We start from the raw sequence: 20626 nt of genomic DNA, 5'->3' as shown, positions 1-20626 counted from the left end.
CGCAGTGCGTGTGCTGTGGCAGGCGGGTGTGTGTAACGCAGTGTGTGTAACGCAGTGTGTGTAACGCAGTGCGTGTGCTGTGGCAGGCGGGTGTGTGTAACGCAGTGTGTGTAACGCAGTGTGTGTAACGCAGTGCGTGTGCTGTGGCAGGCGGGTGTGTGTAACGTAGTGTGTGTGTGACGCAGTGTGTGCATAACGAAGTGTGTGCGTAATGCAGTGTGTGTAACGCAGTGTGTGTGTAACGCAGTGTGTGCGTAACGCAGTGTGTGTAACGCAGTGTGTGTAATGCAGTGCATGTGCTGTGGCAGGCGAGTGTGTGTAACGCAGTGTGTGTAACGCAGTGCGTGTGCTGTGGCAGGCGGGTGTGTGTAACGCAGTGTGTGTGTGACGCAGTGTGTGTGTAACGCAGTGTGTGTGTAATGCAATGCGTGTGCTGTGGCAGGCGGGTGTGTGTAACGCAGTGTGTGTGTGACACAGTGTGTGCATAACGAAGTGTGTGCGTAATGCAGTGTGTGTAACGCAGTGTGTGTGTAACGCAGTGTGTGTAACGCAGTGTGTGTAACGCAGTGCGTGTGCTGTGGCAGGCGGGTGTGTGTAACGCAGTGTGTGTGTAACGCAGTGTGTGTGTAACGCAGTGTGTGTGTAACGCAGTGTGTGTAACGCAGTGCGTGTGCTGTGGCAGGCGGGTGTGTGTAACGCAGTGTGTGTGTGACGCAGTGTGTGTGTAACGCAGTGTGTGTGTAACGCAGTGTGTGTAACGCAGTGCGTGTGCTGTGGCAGGCGGGTGTGTGTAACGCAGTGTGTGTAACGCAGTGCGTGTGCTGTGGCAGGCGGGTGTGTGTAACGCAGTGTGTGTGTGACGCAGTGTGTGTGTAACGCAGTGTGTGTGCTCTCTCTCTGCAGCAGCAGCAGCAGCAGCTGGCCGCCCAGCAGCTCGTCTTCCAGCAGCAGCTCCTGCAGATGCAGCAGCTCCAGCAGCAGCAGCAGCTCCTCAGCCTGCAGAGGCAGGGCCTCATGTCCCTGCCCCCCAGCCAGGCCGCCCTGCCTGGCCAGGCGCTCCCGCAAGGTAGGCCCCCGCCCCGGACACCCCGGCACGGGGCGGTCATGTGACATCCCACACCGCTCTGTTTCTCTCTCCCACTCTCCATCTCCTTTTTACTTCCAGCCCCTCTATCTCTCCCTCTTTCTGTCTTCATCTCTCTGTCGGTCCTGCTCTCTCCCCCTCTTGGTCTCTCTATCTCTTTCTGTCTCCAATTCTGTCTCTCCCTTTCTCCTCCTCTTTTTCTGTCTCCCTCGCTCTGCTGCTGTCTCCCTCTCTCTCTCCCTCTCCCCCTCTCTTTCCCTCTCCCTCTCCCTCTCTCCCTCTCTCTCTCCCTCTCCCCCTCTCCCCCTCTCTCTCCCTCTCCCTCTCTCCCTCTCTCTCTCCCTCCCTCTCTCTCTCTCCCTCTCCCTCTCTCCCTCTCTCCCTCTCCCTCTCCCCCCCTCTCTCTCTCCCTCTCTCTCTCCCTCCCTCTCTCTCCCCCCCCTTTCTCTCTCCCTCTCCCCCTCTCTCTCTCCCTCTCTCTCCCTCCCTCTCCCCCCCCTCCCTCTCTCCCTCTCTCCCTCTCCCTCCCTCTCTCCCCCCCCCCCTCCCTCTTCCTCCCTCTCTCTCCCTCTCTCTCTCTCTCTCTCCCTCTCTTGTTGTTGTTGTTGTTGTTTGTTGCCACTGAGCGTGCGCGGGGGAGAGAGCAGCGGAGCAGGATCAGGAGAGGAACAGAGGGAGAGGTAGACACCTGCCGCATCTGTGTATACCGAGACGGCACGCCATCATAATTATTAATTATTGTGATGCTGAAATCAAGGCGGGAGCAGCCCTGAGCTCAACCGGGAGCTCCCATCCACGGCGTCTGCTGTTCCTGGTTAACCTTTTCATCATATCCTTTCCCTAACACGGCTCGTTTAGCAATCAGACGTAATGAGAGAGAATTGGAGAGAAGTCTGTTTTCATCATAGCCGAGCATTCGTTATTTCTGCGTCTGGATCGTTTGTTACGGAGCGATGCTGTTACAGTGTGCATGTGAGACTGTGTGTGTGTGTGTGTGTGTGTGTGTGTGTGTGTGTGTGTGTAAAGGGTTTGGTGTTATCGTTCGGAGTAATGTTATAGTGAAAACACAGTGCAGCTAAGAGAGGGATGTGGAGGGGCAGTGCAAAGGGAGCGAGCTGGGAGAAACCGGACTCGTTTCATTCTATGCTGCTGTCATTTGAAAAGAATAAGCAACACCTTGCTTTTATGACAGGGGTGTGTGCGTATTTGTCATCAGGAGGCTGGGCAGTTTGTCAGTCAGCACAGGTAGAATTAGAAAGAATACAGATGGCTGACCCGGGTCTAGTGGAGAATGTAATGCATGTGAGAGCACCTCGGTTTTCAGAAGGATGCAGCATCTCCAGGGACTTGACTCAGAGACGTTCTTTTCATGTTTGCGGTGCTTTTCCTTTGATGAGTTTGTGAGGCCGTCTCTGAGGGATTAAAGATGCCTAACTCCCCTTCTCCCGCCCCCCTCCCAGCTGGCCTGAGCCCCGCGGATATCCAGCAGTTATGGAGAGACGTGACCGGGACCCCAAACATGGATGACGGCAGCAGCAAACCCAGCGGGTTGGACCTCACTACGACCAGCTCCTCCTCTACTACCTCCTCCACCACGTCCAAAGCCTCGCCTCCCATTACCCATCATTCCATAGTGAACGGCCAGTCGTCGGCGCTCAGCGCGAGGAGAGAAAGGTAGCTCCTCCTCGCTAACGCTCGCACAGACACGCGCTGTGGGGTGACTGCGTCTTCCCACCAGCCTTCAGAAGCTGTCAGACGCTTCCAGGGGAGACCTGAAGGATTTGCCCCGTTTAAAAGATTCGCACGCCGGTATAACTTCAGGGACGACGCGGGGCTTTGTTTGTTTGTTTGTTCAGTTGTTGATTAATGTCTCGGTAATAGTCAGAACAGAGCATCCCTTGTGATGGCAGCTGTGTTTAACAGCGTGCTTGCGCAAAATCAAAGGCCGTGAGGTATTCCGCTCAACAGCGGGAACAGTCAGCTAACCTCCGCGTGCATTAACAATTTAGTGCTTTTTTTTACTCCTCTTTCTTTTGAAATGACTGCGCTACGCTGCTTGTCATATAAACAGAATACACAGTGGCAGTATGGATTCTCATAATGTTTATCCTGGTGATGGAGCCTTTACATATTGCGCTGGTATGAAAGTCTGTTCACACTTCCGTCTACCTGCCTAATGCATTATTTAAGCATTTCTGCAAAATAATAAGGAGTCAGACGCTGCGCAGAGCGGTGTAAAGGCAGGATGTGTGCGGTAATTGATATAAAGTAGACGCTCTCTGAGCAGGAGGCAGGGTGTGCAGAAGGAATGTGTTCTGAAGCGGAAAATAAAACGCGTCTCCCAGGGACCCCTGCTTCTCAGGGGCGTCCCACACCCGTCAGAGACAGCCTCCGACTCTCTCTCTCACGACGCGCTGGCCGGAAACCTGCACAGGTCTCCCTCAGTCCAGCCAAATGTGCTGCGGCAGAGACACAGGGGTTAACTGCAGTCATAAAACACGCCGTCTGTGTGCTGCCATAATTTGGGTCAGTGTGACGTCAAATGAACAGACAATGGTTAAGACAAATAACACCACAGAGGGCATTAAGCAGATACTCTTTCTTTGGAGATGATTTTAGTCATTCACTCAAAGGTTGCACAAAGCTCAGCTTATTCTTAAGTTAAATTTCTTTGACTTTTCCTTGCATGGTGGATAGAGCTCACACATACAGTTTTGGGTCAGCATTAACATGTGGCAGATGGTAGGACTTTGGTCGTGACTTGGCTTGGTTGTTTTTCTCACTCTTTGTGGCGGGGGTTTTGGCTCATTTTCGTGCCGTGATCAGTAGATCACCCAGCTTTAGCAGGTGAATGGAGCGGGTGAGCAGTGCGGGCCCCAGCAGACGGGGCCCGTCATGGCTGCCGTGTCTGACGCTGCGTTTTCCCTCCACAGCTCTCTGCACGAGGAGCCCGGGGCCTCACACCTGTTGTACGGACACGGAGTCTGCAAGTGGCCGGGCTGCGAAAGCATCTGCGAAGATTTCGGACAGTTTCTCAAGTAGGTAACCTGCTCTGTCTCCATCCTGCTTTCTCTCCACCCTGCTTTCTCTCCACTCTCATTGGCTGGATGGTGTGTTCATTGTGAAGCTTCTCTGCTCAAAATGGCAGACATTAAATGTAGAGTTGTTGAATTGAAATGAAATATGAATAGCAAGTCTGTTTCTGGTAACACATAAAGAGTTTTGAAACCCAAGCCTATATGAAGTGCCTTGATGGTACTTTGTTCTCAGAGAACAGGGAGTCTTTCAAGCCTCTCACTCTGTAAAATGTTTGTTTTTTTAAAAGGGGTTTACCAGATTCCTGCTGTAAGACCTTGTGGGCAGGTGGTGGTGATAATGTGGCTTGCACATACATTTTGTCTTCTTCATTCCAACATAAAGAACGCTCCCAAACAAATGTAGAACTCCTGGACGCAAAAGCTGAAAGGTTGCACCTTAAGAATGAAATGGCCAGAATACTGGAGCATCTCCAAAAGACTACTGGAAAGGATGAAATTTGGATGGGTTTGTGTAAATGGGAAAAGCTAATAGAGAATTACTTAGATGTGCAGCTTCACAGTGGCTGAATTCAGTGTTGCATCTGAGAGAAAGCATGAACTCTTCGTTTTAGTTAATGAGCTCATTTGTAATTGGTCTGGTTTTGTTGCCAGGGTGTTGGCGGAGAGATCAAAGAAGAGGTGTTTGCAGTGGTGCAGATTATCACTTGTAATATTGCCACTCAGGAGAGAACATGTTCATCAAAAAAAGAGAAATTGTTCAGTTGGATATTTTAATTAGATTTGTAATTAAGACTCCAGAAATGATTTTGTAGTGCCTCTGGGTGGAAGTGCCCACCTAAAGCAACACAAAACTGTAAAATTGAGACATTCAGTTCATTTTTATTCATTATGGGCTCGGTTTTTTTTTTGGCCTAATCTTCTCAAAAGATTATGGCCTCAAAAAGGTGCAGGACTCCCTGCTAATACATGCAGCCGGATGGCTACCAGACTACATCTGTCACTGATTCTGGTGCCGTGTTTGCTGCAAAATGTGCTTCATCTGCCTGGGAAGGTGTTTCTCTACTGTAACAGATATACTGTACATGTTCTACAAACAGCCTGCTAGTGTGTCAGTCTGTTTCTGCGGCACAGAGATGGGTTGCTTTTCACAAAACATGGACATTAGAATGTGGTGTGATAGCAAAAACCAGTATATGCCACTTGACTGTCACATTGAATGCTTTTTTGATATTTCATCTTTGAATGGCTGGTATCACACGTTTTGGTGGCATTGTTGGTGTCTGCCTGTAGATTTTATTCCTTTTATGAGTATTCTTTTAAAATTCACCAGATGTGCTTTAATATATATTCATCCATTTTATCGGCTCAAATTGAATAATGCTGGTGTGCAGCTAATAAAAAAGCTTTTACAGTATTTACAGGACTTTTAGCCAAGATCTCCATATTCAGCAGAAAAATACTCTGGAAGAGTGAACACAAATTCGCCCTTCGGAAAGGGCTTACAGACTTAATGCACGTTAGCATGGAGGCCCTTTCAGGTGATCTGAAGCCCAGTGGATCTGCAGCTGAACGTGGTGCTGCTTCCCCCTGCCCAGCAGGGTTAATGCAAGCCGCTGCACCTGCGTGAAGAACGTGTGTCTGTGTTTACCTGCGGCCGCCCGGCTCCGTGCCCGATAAGAGGCAGAGGGAGATGCTGGCGGAGCCGTCTGCCTCGCGGTAAGGATCAGGAGCTGGCTGTGTCTCAGCATCGCTGGGGAGGATTAGGGTCTGAAGCGGGCCACCCTCACTCAGAGACTCAAGAAGGCTCTGCAAGAGCCTGCCTCCTGACGCCTGCTCTGGAGATTTGTGTGTGTTTGGCTCATTTTACAGGCGGCATGCGGTGCCCTGCGGATAGGGTGTGTGGAATCCGTTTTTTAGTTATTTATTTAGAAGCGAAGTGTGAGTAGAAGACCTTCCGAGCTCAGAGCGCAGTGCTGGGACGGGACGGGCGGAGGTGCGTGCCCTTCAGGAGCTCGCAGGAAGCAGACACGAACGGAGCGCAGATCACAGAGCCGAGCTTGTCGTGTCAGGGAAGCCTTTTCAGGTTTTCACTGAGGCGTCAGTCATCCCGTGCTAACAGACAGGTTTACTGTGTGCGGCCTGAGCACGTGGCTTTAAACGGTTTATATAAGAAATGTGTCAAAATCAGCCGCCACTCTGACAGGCCGGTCCACCCATCCTCCAGGCTAACTCTGCCAACCAATCAAAAGAGTGCAGCAGCATGGCTGACCTTTGATTGGTCGCAGAGGTGCTCATCGAGATCTGTAGTGTGGACAGCTTTGTGCTGCTCTTTTTAGGTCTGTGCGCTAGGAAACAGGGCCTTGGGCTCTCCCTTTAATATGAAGTTCAGCCATAACTGTGTGTGTATCTGAACTTCTCATGTGCTTCATTATGGATTATCACTCTTAATTGCATTGGTGGGTCATCTCCGCACTGTGGTCTGTGTGTATGTACAGACCGTCATCCCATTGGCCAGAAAGCAACTGTGGGGTTTCTGTGATATTCCCTTTGGGTGTGATTAGAATTGATTGATTACTGTGCAGGAACAGGGCTTTGCTTAGCATACAAACACATTGACTATTCACACTATCCTTTGGAGTATTATTAGAGATTTCCATGCTGTAGGTTTAATGTGAAACTCTGAGCTGTGGATATCAGGTGTTTGAATTTTAACAGGTAGCACAGCCTTAGAGTGGTCATACTGAGCCAAGTGTGTGGAGGTAATGAGCGTGACCTCCGCAGCGCCTAATGTATGTCTTCATTTTATTTAGGAAAGTGTATCATTATCACACGCGCCTCCTCAGAGGCAGTCTAATGCCCTTATTGATTTCCTCTGAGGAGAAAGGAAGAGCCGCATTATCGGCTGTAATGAAGAGTCTTTCGAACGGCCGTTGCGTGCAGTCCCAAATTTCACTGCGGCCCGGCTTTGGAGGAAACAGGGCCTGAATCGATGGCAGCTCATCGGGCTGGCGGTTAACTTCTCCTCTGCCTTGTTACCCCCCTGCCCCGCAGCAGAGCAGCTGTGAGGCTAAGCGGCTGTTTTAATTACAGCCACAGGCAGCTGGCTGGATGAGACAGGACCTCTCAGAGCGAGAGCAGGGGTGCTGTGTTTGTGTATTCAGCTCGCAGACAGAGAGGAACGCTGAAAACTGTTTTTAAGGTCAGCGCATCAGAGCGTCAGAGCATCAGCACGCAGTATGCATATTCTGCCTCCATCTCCGCGCAGAAGTCGAGCCCTGCGTTTGTTGTGTCACGGTGTAACCAGCCCGTTCATGGTGTGTGAACAGTATACTTTCAGAAACAGTGTTTAGGTTTGTTTTGAATGACAAGAGAGCTTTGGGCATGACGGACCACGTGTTTTAAAGGTGGCAAATGCTCTTGCTTTGGTTTTTTGTGTGTGTGGTGCTGGAGGTGTCATTCAGGCCAGTCTCTCCCCCCCCCCCCCCCCCCCAGTCCTGTCCCTCCCTCCCAGGGTGAGCCACCCCTGCCTGTCTCACACTGAGCCTATCACATCATTCATTCCACTCTCAAACCAAAAATCAATAGACTGTAAAGTGAGCCGTAAACTGCAGCCGGCCGGAGGACTGTTTGCTCAGAGCTGCTTATTTGAAGTCGCCAGCCTCATCTGTGTGTCGCCCGGCAGTGTGAGGTGTGGAGACCGCAGCAGGCTCATTAGAGGGTGCTTTCCTGAACCCTCTATGCTCGTGTTCATGCATAGAAGAGTAGGACGCCCCTAAATATTTCATAGGGGTGCATTAATTTGTGTGTAATCGTTTGGTTATCAGTTCAGCAGAAGGGGAGCAGGTCTATAAAGAGGGACCAGCGCACACCTGAACCTCAAACAGTCCTGCTGGAAAGAGAGGTGCTGGAGCAGGCAGTGAGTCCAAAACTTCACAAAGATTTTTTAAGGATAAGGAGACGCTCGGTCCTTCCGAAGCAGCTATAATTCATGACATACACCGTATATCAAGCGCGTAAGATGGCATTATGAGCACTGAGATGAAAAGCGGGAATGTGCAACATTAGACTTCCTGAGAGAGACGTGATTAAATGATTAATGAAATGTCTTTTTGCATGGGCCTTCCGAGACGGCGATTAGGCACGGGCGACAGAGCCCGATGGGTCACGCTGCTTACCGCCACAGCAAACCTCACTCAGACCAGGAGAACGTTCAGACTGCAGACGGTTACAAAGGCACAGACAGCAATCGGAAAAACCTAGCGGCAGCTCCGTAATGGAACCAAAATGCTCTACACAGCGATCAAGCCCCTGGTTACTATATCTGCATGTCTCCGCCCCCTCCCTCTCCTGATTGGTGTAATTAGGGCGGGTAATGAGTAGGCCGTGTGATTTAGCGTACTGCAGGTAAACAATAGTAAGGTGAGCAGGTGGGAGGTGCAGCAGAGGTGTGGATGTGGGCCTCACGTTCTCGCTCACGTTTTAGAGGCAGAGCCGGGAACGTTCACCGAGGGGCTGCAAGCTAGCCTATAATTACAGGAGAGAAGGTGTCAGCCCTGGCATTTCATAAGCGTGCTTCCTCAAAGAGCGCTTTGTGAGTTCGTCAGCAGTGATAATTTAGATAGAGGCTCATTACCGAACAGTGTTACGCTTTAAAAACCTTTTCGCCCTCACACCCCGGGAATAAAGGTCTGTTTAAATGGCCAGGTTCTTTTGTGTCCTGCAGACAGAATCCAATCAAGGCAAACCTTCATGGCAGTGCAGTATGCAGGGTTTTTTTTATTCTAATGAAGTGCCATGAAGGTGCATTTAATATGTCTCCTGGAAATACATGCTCTGAAAGAAACATTTTGTAAATGTGGCTGGGGTTAAATTGCAGATGCTTTGTATCAGTAAATGAAGGCAGTGCTAACGAGCAAATGACTCCTGCATCAAGCACGGGTCTTCCCTCTGTTGTTTTTCATTATGAAACAGCAGTAATCAGCGTGAGGTCAAGGGAACCTTTCTGCTACACTCGGAATACTGTCGTTATTGCATAACGAAAGATAACATTGAAAAGTCATTTGCATGCCGAGGGTGCTGTTGTTGGCCAGTGTTTGGGGAGAAATTTTTCACCTGTAGATATTTTTAAACAAATTGCTTTTGCTCTTTTTTCAAATGGAGGTGTTGAAAAAAATGTGAAAAATGTTGTGTGACTTAGTGTGGTATCTTGGGGTAGCAGGCTTGTAAACAGAAGGTGATAGGTTTTAGCCTTGGGCTTTGCCTTTATTCTGAAGCAGAATGTCTGTAGTTGGTATCCAGCTGTATGAGTGGGTAATACAGGTATAAATCTAAAGATGTGGCCCTGGATGAAGGCTTGTTCTACTGTGAGCAAATAGAATATTACAGGCACGTTGAAAAGGCTCCTTAATCCACTGCAGGGATTACTGAAAGTGGACTGTGCCAGTGTCCCTCTGACGTGTGTGACTCCTGTCACATGACAGGAAGTAACATGTAGTTGATTTAAAAGAATGATGACATCATAGCATCCGGATTGGTTAGTATTTCATGAATGAATGTTTGCTGATGTGCGCTCCCTGTCACCATAGAATACTTAATGTATTAGGTAGTGCTGCTTAAGGTAGTGTGTTGGTGAGATGTGCGCTTGGCTGTACTAGGGCCCGGTCATTTTGCCTGTGGCCCCGGTGAACGGGACTGTCCTGCTAATGAACAGTAATGATGTGTGGTGATTGCAGCAGAGTGGTTGTGTGTGTGTTTCTGAGGTGTGTCTTTCATGTGTCCTGCTCTTTGTGTTTCTCAGGCACCTTAACAGCGAGCATGCGCTGGATGACAGGAGCACCGCCCAGTGTCGGGTTCAGATGCAGGTGGTGCAGCAGCTGGAGATCCAGGTGTGTGTGTGTGTGTGTGTGTGTGTGTGTGTGTGTGTGTGTTTGTGTTTGTGTTTATGTGTGTGTGTGTGTGCTTGTGTTTATGTGTGTTTGTGTTTATGTGTGTGTGTGTGTGTGTGTGTGTGTGTGTGTGTGTGTGTTTATGTATGTGTGTGTGTGTGTGTGTGTGTGTGTTTATGTATGTGTGTGTGTGTATGTGTGAGACTGTGTGTGTGTGTTTATGTATGTGTGTGTGTGTATGTGTGAGACTGTGTGTGTGTGTGTGTGTGTGTGTGTGAGACTGTGTGTGTGTGTTTATGTATGTGTGTGTGTGTGTGTGTTTGTGTGAGACTGTGTGTGTGTGTTTATGTATGTGTGTGTGTGTGTGTGTGTGTGTATGTGTGAGACTGTGTGTGTGTGCGATCATCTCTGAGAACAGCCCTGCTGTACAGCAGATCCCACACTGGAAGCTTTTTATGAAAAAAAAAAAAAAATCATTTCCTTTTTTAAATTTCATTTTGTTTGTTCATAAGCTCCTTCCTTTCCCCTCAATACAAACGCACCCCTCCTGGTGTGTATTAATTAAATGCATTTTGCACCAGAGGAAACCTCATAAGAAGGTGCTATTTTCAGTGCACGGAACACTTTATTCTGTGGAGTCAGAGGAAAGAAAATGAGGCCTCTAATTCAGTGACGTTATTAGGCAGCAAGGCTCCATTTTTAACACACGAGCCGAGTTTATGCAGGGCGGCCCGACACCTGCAAAACCAGGACAAACAGGACAGTGAAACACTATTTAGAGTTGCCGCCCATGTGACCATTATGCCTCTGGGCCTCTCCAGGATTCCTGCATGAAGACAGTTTCTGTGTCACGTGTCAGATTTTGAGTTCGGCTGGCAGCAAAGGGCTACGGAATACTCAGGCCAACAGCACAGCCAGATGTAGTAGCTTTACTGTTGCTCCCCTCACTGGCTTTCTGTGGTCCGAAGGCCTGTCAGTCATAATGAGGCCCGGTGCATTGTGGGAGGTCCGCTGGTCGTAATGAGGCCCTGGTGCATTGTGGGAGGTCCGCTGGTCGTAATGAGGCCCGGTGCATTGTGGGAGGTCCGCTGGTCGTAATGAGCCCTGGTGCATTGTGGGAGGCGCCGGCTCGGCCCTGTCACTCCACAGAATTAGATTGATGATGGCAGATTTCAGGGGCGCTAACGGGAGGCCTCCCCCCGCCCCACAGCTGCTGGCTCCGCGCCCGTCCTGGCGGTGTCCGGGGGACCCCATGCACAGCACGTGCCCGGCCCCTCTAATTTACAGCCTCCAAAACCTGTTACTGTCAAAGCAGCCCCGACCCAGATCCCGCTATTGACAAAAAGATGAAGCCTCATTTGTTTTTCACTGACCTTTCAGCACCCTGCGCCACGAGGGGTCTCCCCCTCTCTCTCTCTCTCTCTTTTGCTCTCTCTCTCTCTCTCTGTCTCGCTCCCTCTCTCTCTCTCTCTCTCTCTCTCTCTTCCTCTCTCTCTCTGTCTGTCTCCCTTTCTCTCTCTCTCTCTGTCTGTCTCGCTCTCTCTCTCTCTCTCTCTCTCTCTGTCTCTCGCTCTCTCTCTGTCTGTCTCTCACTCTCACTCTGTTTAAAGGCAGCTTCCAGGCCAGCTCAGATACGGATACAGATACAGATGACTCCTTACTGTGAGACAGTCTCAGCCACACAATGGCTGACTGTGGTAAACTGGCAGAATGGCTAATTTCTAAAAGCATCCTGTTGCCCCTCCTCTTCCCTCCCTCCCTCTGTCCAATCACAGCTCTCTAAAGAACGCGAGCGTCTCCAGGCCATGATGACCCACTTGCACATGCGACCCTCAGAGTCCAAGGCGTCTCCCAAACCGGTGAGTGGATGTTTCCCCGGAGACTGTCCTTGCATGACTGCGGAGGGAGCTGCCAAAAACAGCACCTCAACCGCCACAGTTCCAAGAGCACCAAGCAGGAGGCGGTGGGCTTTAACACTGTGCAGGTCTTTAGAATAACACCGTGTCAAACGAATCCCATCATTCCAGCCTGAAATGTGCAGCCATCCTGAGGAGATGGGTATACTGCTGACAACAACCTGTTCACCAGCAATAGCAGTTTAGCAGCATGATCAAGCCAGCACTCTGAGCTGCACTGTATGAGGCTGAATGAATATTTCACTCTGGGTGGGAGAAAACCTCTGAACGCAGTCAGGTGACTGAAGCTAGTCATGGTTGTGTGCAAACTGGTAGCAGTGTTGTAGTTGTGAGTTCCCTGTCAGAGTTTAGACAGGGTAATTGCACAGAAATAAAAATACCCCCAAACGCCTAAGAATTAATTTAATTGGACAATTGTTGTAAATTCAGGTGAATACACTCATTTATACTCGTATGATAATTCAGATGTGCCATTTGGTGCCATTGTAATTAGACTGAAGGTATTGAAACACACTGTAACTGTCACAAGTAAGTGAGCGTATATTGTTACATGTATTTGGTGACATATTGTAAGCCACTTAAAGTATTCCTTCAAGTAAAGATTATGTTGATTGTCATTTCAGTGGAGTAATTCTCTGTATCATATAAACAGATACTCACCAGATTGGATAAGTACCCAGAAATCCACAAGGAATTTTCTGCCTTTTTCCAATTAATTATTCAGTCAGTCATTTTTCCCAGCTCTAGCTGTAATAATGTAAGTAGTTACATCCACAGTAATGAAGAACAGAGCGGGAAGGAATAATGCAAATGAAGTCTTGCATTGCGCGATCCGCGCATTAAAGAATCGCTAATTGCATTTGATAGCGCCCAATTAATGCGGAAAGCCGAGACCAGCGGTTTCACAAGAGGCCACATTTCGGAGTTCCCTTTGGAGCCAGAGATCGGCAGAGCACACTCACATCGGCCAGGATACAATAAAAAAAAAATAGAATTTATGGACCCAACAGAAGGAAGCTTCATAATTGATATCATAGTAGAGATTTATGCCTTCATATGCAGAGGCTGAGTTGAAACAGCCCACACATTTGATAAATATTAATGGTATGAATTTATTACCGGGGTGAAACGAGCTCTGTTGGTTCATCACGGCACCCTTAACAGCTATCAGTCGGGGAACACGAGGTGCAAGCACACTGTCTGTTATATGACCCCATTTACTCTCTGAATGGTACTTCATTAAATGCTACCTTTTGGCCATGCTATGGATGGATGGAAATCAAAGTTATCAGGGCTGCTAGCCCTGAATAATGAGTTCCAGCCAACCTTGTATATATTCAGATGAGCAGAGGTAGCAAAGAGCTCACCGTGACTCTAACACTCTCCGCCTTGCTTAGATTTAATAAATTCCATTTTGCGGATGCCAGATCGCACGCCTACAAATATCTTACGCTTGTTACCTGCCCTGAAAAATATGTTAGCTTTAACACTATAAATATACATGCTACAACACATGCTTTACATGGTTTATTTTGAATGGCTCTCTCACTGTGCTTGACAGCGTGTTCAAGCCCTTTGTTGGCTTTTCATGCATAATTACATGAAGGGAAAATTTTGCCTGCTTCTGCAATGCAAAACACAATAGAGGCACGATTCGGTGGAAGGCCAGAGCTCCTGCCCTCAGCGTAACCTGATATCACTTATACAGAGATTATATTAGATTACATGCAGAGCAGTCATAGCGTTTAATTGCCCTAAACATCACACTGGCATTTTTTTTCCCCAGTTGGTCACCATATTCTGATTATAGAGAGTTGTGGAGCCACTAATGACACTTGCAGAACGTATCCAGGAGGCTGGACTATGGACCGTTGACAGTAGACAGTGAAGCACTGTGTAGAATGCATTCCTGCTGCTTCAATGATGGAAACACATAATCCTCCTGAGAAATTAAATTAATGGCATTTTGGTATTTTTATACCCCAAAAAGCCACATAGTTTAACTGCAGGTGGCTGTAGCAGAGTTTCAGCACCTGTACACTGTGGGGTTTAAGACAGTGTGTGGAGTGCTGTAGGCTGGAGACCCAGCACCAGTAGAGTCTGGGGTTTAAGGCAGTCTGTGGGGTGTGTAGTACACTGGAGACCCAGTACCAGTGGAGTCTGGTGTTTAAGGCAGTCTGTGGGGGTGTAAAGTACACTGAAGACCCCAACACCAGTATGTTTGGGGTTTAAGGCAGTCTGTGGGGTGTACAGCGCACTGGAGACCTCAGCACCAGTAGAGTTTGAGGTTTATCGTGAGCAGATGCACTGGGGAAATGCCTTTGGCTACCAGTGGTTATTATTATAATCCTGCTAATGTGCCTCTGCTGGCTGCTGCCCAAGAAAGCACAATTAGCTGGCATATGTTAATTTCTGTTCTCTAACAAATCTCCCCATTTGCTGGGAGTGTAAAACATCTTCTCAAAGAAGATCAATCACCTCTCCATTAAAGACACCGTGTTTGTGTTGACAATTGCCGGTTTGGAGAGGACATTTTGTTGACAATGTTAATTTTTCCATTTTCCACTTTCACATCACTGCCAAGTTTGTGGTTATTCAGAAAGCTAGCTCCAGCAGCGGCCTAGTTTTAAAGCCCTGCCATGTGTATGTCCTGTTACCAGCATATCTGTGTGAAGTGAGCATATCATATCTCAGCATATCATCTGAGTGAGGCATTCAGAAGAGTTTGGAAACTCTTAACAGGGAGATTCCATTCCCCTTTCGCCGTCTCCACTCACATTTAGCTTGAATGTTTTCAGCGTCCTCTGGCTAATTTGCAATTAAGACAATTAGCTCTGAATGCGCGGTAATGCCATAACCATTCCACCAAATTAGCGCTGAGGCTAAGGTCACAGTGGAATTTTCCACTTGACTGGGAGCCTCTCCGCTGAGATTTGGAACTGAAAATAATAATAATAAAAAAAAAAAATTAAAAAAAAGAAAAAAAGGACTGGATTAGTTTGACGTTTGGGGATGTGTCCAGTACAGCGGAGAGTGATGTACTGTGTTAGTACGGGAGTGGGTGAGCTGGGCACAGCATTGACAGAAGCAGAGATGTGATGGTCAGTAGAGGTCAGGTGGCAGCTGGCCCGCAGTATTGCACCGTACACAGAGAGGTGCGCTCGGATTGAGATGGGCTTGGATAACACTGAAGCAGATCATTAGATAATCTCTAACAGCGTGCTCTAATTAGAATTCTTATGATACAATTTCATCCTGTAATTAGTTGAGATTGGCTGCTTCCCTTGCAGCTTATTAGTGGAAACACAGCTGCAGAAGTGAATCCACTCTCATTTGTCAGAGCTGTTTAAAGCATGTGTGCTCTCTCTCCCTCCATCTCTCTCCGTCTCTCTCTCTCCCACTCTCTCTCTCCCCCTCCCTCCACCCTTCCCTCTGATCCCCCCCCCATCTCTGCAGCTCAATTTGGTGTCGAACGTCACCATGTCAAAGAACCTGCCGTCGGTGTCCCCCCCAAACTTACCTCACACCCCCACCACGCCGACGGCCCCGGTCACCCCTCTGTCCCAGGTGCCCTCGGTCCTGAGTCCCGCCAGCGTGCCCAGCGCGGGGGCCATCCGGAGACGCCACTCAGACAAGTACTCCATCAGCATGGGCTCAGGTACTGCCACACTATCATTATTATTATTATTATTATTTACTGTCACGAGTACTCCGTCAGCCTGGGCAGAAGTACTGAGGAAGCAGTATCACCATTCTTATTCTTGTCATTTGCCGTAGCTGTTTATTTGAACGTCTCCTGTTTGATATTTGTATTTAAACAGGGCTGGTAATGATTATGTTAGGTGGCAGATTATTCAGATACAGCATACTGTCTCTGCTGGCTCCGATTTCCATCCTGTGGAGTGCCTTCAGATTTTTCTGTAGCATTTGGACTGGTGTTGTAATGTCATCTCTCCTTGTCTTGTTTTTAATATATTGACATGTACATGTATGTACTGTATATGAAATTCAGTATGAATTCTGTAACTAAAGGATTAAAATGTACCAATTGCTTTAGACAGTGACTTGGCATATATGTATTTATTAATTTTTCCAGAGATCGCCCCAAATTATGAGTTCTATAAGAATGCAGATGTCAGGCCTCCGTTTACTTATGCAACTCTCATAAGGCAGGTAAGTGGAAAACAAATTAACTTTGCCTGATTAGATTCCAATTAACCGCTGCGTAAATGAAGTCAGCTTTGAGAAAGAGTGAGCCAGTCTGAGAGAGTGAACCCTTATGCACTGTCCTCTCATTTCAGGCTATCTTGGAAGCGTCTGACGGCCAGTTAACGCTCAACGAAATCTACAGCTGGTTCACGCGGACGTTTGCCTACTTCAGACGCAACGCGGCCACTTGGAAGGTGAGGTCTCAGCCCCCCCCAGGCAGGCTGTTAGAGGCCGGGGGGGTGGGGGGGGGGGGGGCGTTTCCATACCTGCCACCAGCCGATTAGTGTCTCTCTCTCCTCTTTTGAAGCCACCTCTTCAGCAGACCAAATTCCCTCCCCCCAAATGACGGGCGGAAGAATCATGCTGCCTCTGATATCGCTTTCTAATTTGGTGCAATTAATAGGCGCGGCTTGGCAGAGAGGAGCAGGGCCTGACACGCTAATCACAGTGCAGACACTCAATCAGCACCTTTGTGCCGTACACCTCCCCCCCCCCACATATTATTGGCTAATTAGTTTTCAAAATGGCTGTTTGCCTCGCACAACAAATGCAGGCTGTGGGGTTTTTGCCCTGTTTTTTAGCAGACACCACACCCCAAGGTCCCGATAAGTGCTAGTGTAGGAGAGAGAGGTGACTGTGATCACTCAGCCAGGACTAATGGAAGGAGGAGTGACAATGTTTTCCTAGACAAAGGGCGTCGTTCATGTCCTGGTGTCCAAATAACTTCGTTGCCCGCTCCCCTGCAAAAAGGGCCAAAAAAGCCGTCCTCTCCACGCTTCTATTTTTGGAAGCGCCCCGTGTCTGGGGAGATAAGAGCTCTACCCTAAGCCCCGAACGTGCAGTTTCATTCCCATTTCCAGAAAGGGGGCTGAAGCGGCAATTAGCCAGCAGCCATCACAGGCGCATGGAGGGGACCTCTCATCTGCATACTGAGCATCTCCCAGCACTGCATTTACCAAAGTGAATTCATTTGGATTTAGAATGCAAATGATCAGCGGCGAGAGATCTCAGATCTGCGGCAGTGTGAAAAAGCTCACGGCCTCGCTGTGATGAGCTGTTCGGATGTTCCCTTACATGTTGTGCCTTTTTTTCTAAATGGATTAAGCTGTTTTATTTACGCAGTCCGACCTGAATACTAATCACGTTAAAATGCTAATCTTGCAAGACAAAGCAAACCTGGTTTTTCTTTTTTTTCCACAAGAGACTAGCTTATATATTTACATTTTAGTTTCCACATTTCCTTGGAAGCATATTAGAGAAATGGTCTGTGATGGGTCTGTCACTTTATTAACCCAGAGAAATTTTAAAAGAAATGAAAGGTGATTTAATATCTTAGCCTGGTCTCATCAGCTCGGCTGGGAGACCCAGTTCTCATTCTGCTCAGCTTATTAGTTCTAACTATATAGCATGCATAATAAAACCTCTCATTTGCTCATTAATATTAAAATGATCATATTCAGAGCCATGGGCATTAAGATCAATCAAATCCTTGGATTTTCGGGTCAGATGCAAGATCTGCTTATGAGTTTCCACGGAATCCCTTTCTTAAAGCGAAACCCATGCGCCTCCGTTATGAAATTATTAAAATAATCTGCAGAAATTAATCAATAGGTTATTATTTGTGGGATCCCTGCGTGTTTTAAGCAGATTTATTTCAATATGTATGGGGAACGTGTTGCAGATGGCGAAATGGATGGTAATTATTGGACACGTTGCTTGGGGAGAAATGCATGTGTTATTATTAGATGGTGTTTAAGAATCGGTCTTAAATGAGATCTGAGCTTTATCGGTCCTGCATTATCCTTCCTACGCAGGGATGCATTTTTAATAGCATGACCACAGCCTTGTGTGTTAAGAAAAGGGAGCAGTAGCTTACACTGCCTGACGCTGCACACGGTATCTCTGCGTATGTAGCCTTTTTAATGACTCCTTTAATGAGGACTTGCGTTTCCTTCGGACATTTTAAGAACCGCTGTCAGCTCCCCCAGGGCCCCCAGAGCAGCCCACCCCCCCCACAGTAGAGCAGCTTCTCCAGGAATGGGACAGTCATGCTGCTAGTTCCATGGGTCCTGTCCTTTCGGAAGATCCTGCAGTTTGCGCTGGTGTAATGAGAATGGGGGGGGGGGGGGCTCTGTTTCTGCATGCAGTTCACAGTGGACTTTTTTGTCACTCTTACATTATGATCGGGAATTGAACAGCGCATACAATGGTGTGTCACCTTTTCATGGTGAATACAGCTGGAGCCCAATTCCAAAGCTGTATAGAATGTCATAGAAGGTTCGTCCATATAAAAAGGAACAAAAAAAGCCTAAAAGGTGATTTTTTTATCGTTGACTGCAGGCTTTTGTGTGCCCCTGTTCCCCTCTCTGCAGAACGCGGTGCGCCACAACCTCAGTCTGCACAAGTGCTTCGTCCGGGTGGAGAACGTGAAGGGCGCCGTGTGGACCGTGGACGAAATAGAATACCAAAAGAGGCGGTCGCAGAAGTTAACGGGGTACGCTACGCCTGCATTGTGCCTCCCTACCTGTCCCCCAGCACGGCGCGTCACACACACACATACATACACATACACACACACACACACACATACACACACACGCGCGCGCGCACACACACACACACATACATACACACACACACACACACACACACATTCACACACACACACACACACGTGCGCACACACACACACACGCGCGCACACACACACCTACCTTTTAAGGGGACGTGGAAGTCACCCTAACCCTAACCTTCTCCCCAAGCACCATGTGTCACACACACACGCCTTTTATCCGGCTGTGGAAGTCACAGCGGAGACCCGCACGGTCCAGGCTCTGAGATGACCCAGTCACAGAGCGGTCCACTGTACCAGGCTACCAGTGGATGGAGCTCCCTTTTTATCGGTCACTGTGTGGAATATTTCTGAGGGTGATTCTTCTTCACCTGCCTGCTGTCAGGAGTTCTGACATTGTCTGCTGTTTTATTTCTGTTACTCCTTTGTAGTGTCTTAGTGCTGTGTATTTGATTTCTCTGTGTTACCAGGAGCGTTTTCTCATTTTGTCAGAATTAGCCACCATGAAAAGTTGGATCTTTTCTGTATGATTATAGATTGGTAATGTTATTGTTAACTGTATACTTGCCAGTAGAGCGGAAGCTGGCCTTTTCCCCTTCAGGAAATAATAAGTGTCACTGTGGATGCTTTGATCCTGACACAATTACCTTTTATTGTCTAGGAGTTAGTGTTTGTGGAAATGAATTGCTGCCTTTATCACAGCAGTAAAATTATCGAATAAATATATGAGAGTAATGACCTTTCTCTGTTGTTGATCATATTTCTGTTTTTCTGAATTTTTAGAAGTCCAACGCTTGTCAAAAACCTACCGTCGAGTCTGGGTTACGGAACAGCTCTTAATGCGAGCCTACAGGTAAGGGAGGCCTCACCTTTAACACCTTTGGAGGATTTCAGAGTTTTACCGCCTAAAGCAAAGTGACCGTTCCTGTTGGGTGCTGAGGAGAATATCTCCAGCAGAGGGGCACTTCCCGGTGTGCTGACCCTGCACCAGCCTGTATCTCTGTGTGAGAACAGCCGTCAGCATCCACAGCAAGGAGCAGTGAATCATACAGGGGACAAGTTGTGTGGAACTCCTCTGGGTTTACATGTGTGAGAAGCAAGAAGGCCCCCCGGTGGCCGAGCCTGGAACGTCCCTTTCAGCTCCAGACCTCAGATTGATAGCAGCCTTTGCACATGCGAGTGGATATGCATTAATATTTATCCATGCTGTCATAAATGATTTCACATCAGTGCGTTGGTGAGCAAGGTACTCTTGGCTAAAACTTTAAAATTTAATTACCAAATCTAATTTTTATGTGCAAGATGCAAAATGTGTGGATGTTTCCTTTTGACGTAAAGTTTTAGCCATTTTAATTGTCATGAGGCAGCTGGTATGGGAGTATAAATTGTATGTTAAGTGGCATTGTCACATACACAAACTTGAGCTCAGGCCGAGATCTAACTCATGCCTTTAAACATACTGGCCCACTGAAGTGTTTCTCTGCCACTTCTCATCTAGAGGTTACTTCACATTAAGGCCAAAGATGTGGCAAGAGCCATAACAATCCCTCTCTTTCTCCCTCTCTCTCTCTCCCTTCCTCCCTCTCCCTCTTCCTCCTTCCCTCTATCCCTCCCATCTCTCCGTTTCTCTTTTCCTCCCTCTTCTTATCTCTCTCTCCCTCTCTCCCTCCTTCCCTCTCTCCCTCCCTCTGTCTCTCAGGCGGCTCTGGCAGAGACTAGCTTACCCTTCCTGGGCAGCTCGGGTCCGTTGAGCAGCAGCTCGGCGGGGCTGATGGGCAGTAACTCCATAGGGCTGCTGCAGGCCTCTCCCGACGACCTCAACGGCTGTCTGGACCACCTGGATACCAACGGCCACAGCAGTCCGTGCTACTCTCCGCAGACTCACATGTGAGTGACACACAGTGCTTCCAGCATATAGGCTC

The 20626-nt window shown here is 48.2% G+C and overlaps 1 protein-coding gene across 1 annotated transcript in view; it reads left to right on the top strand.

The window, feature by feature from the left end:
* LOC118771755 (forkhead box protein P2-like) overlaps positions 1–20626 on the top strand; it is a 115873-nt gene that overhangs the window by 89765 nt on the left and 5482 nt on the right. Inside the window, exons 8-18 of the mRNA XM_036519771.1 lie at positions 904–1066; positions 2545–2758; positions 4018–4122; positions 9920–10007; positions 11783–11866; positions 15380–15581; positions 16020–16096; positions 16225–16326; positions 18505–18626; positions 19488–19557; positions 20404–20591. Coding sequence (XP_036375664.1) covers positions 904–1066; positions 2545–2758; positions 4018–4122; positions 9920–10007; positions 11783–11866; positions 15380–15581; positions 16020–16096; positions 16225–16326; positions 18505–18626; positions 19488–19557; positions 20404–20591 — 1415 coding nt within the window. The remainder of the gene's footprint in view (positions 1–903; positions 1067–2544; positions 2759–4017; positions 4123–9919; positions 10008–11782; positions 11867–15379; positions 15582–16019; positions 16097–16224; positions 16327–18504; positions 18627–19487; positions 19558–20403; positions 20592–20626) is intronic.

The sequence above is a fragment of the Megalops cyprinoides genome, chromosome 25 (assembly GCF_013368585.1).
Source record: "Megalops cyprinoides isolate fMegCyp1 chromosome 25, fMegCyp1.pri, whole genome shotgun sequence".
Classification (NCBI taxonomy): domain Eukaryota; kingdom Metazoa; phylum Chordata; class Actinopteri; order Elopiformes; family Megalopidae; genus Megalops; species Megalops cyprinoides.
This window is presented reverse-complemented; position numbering and strand designations above follow the sequence as displayed.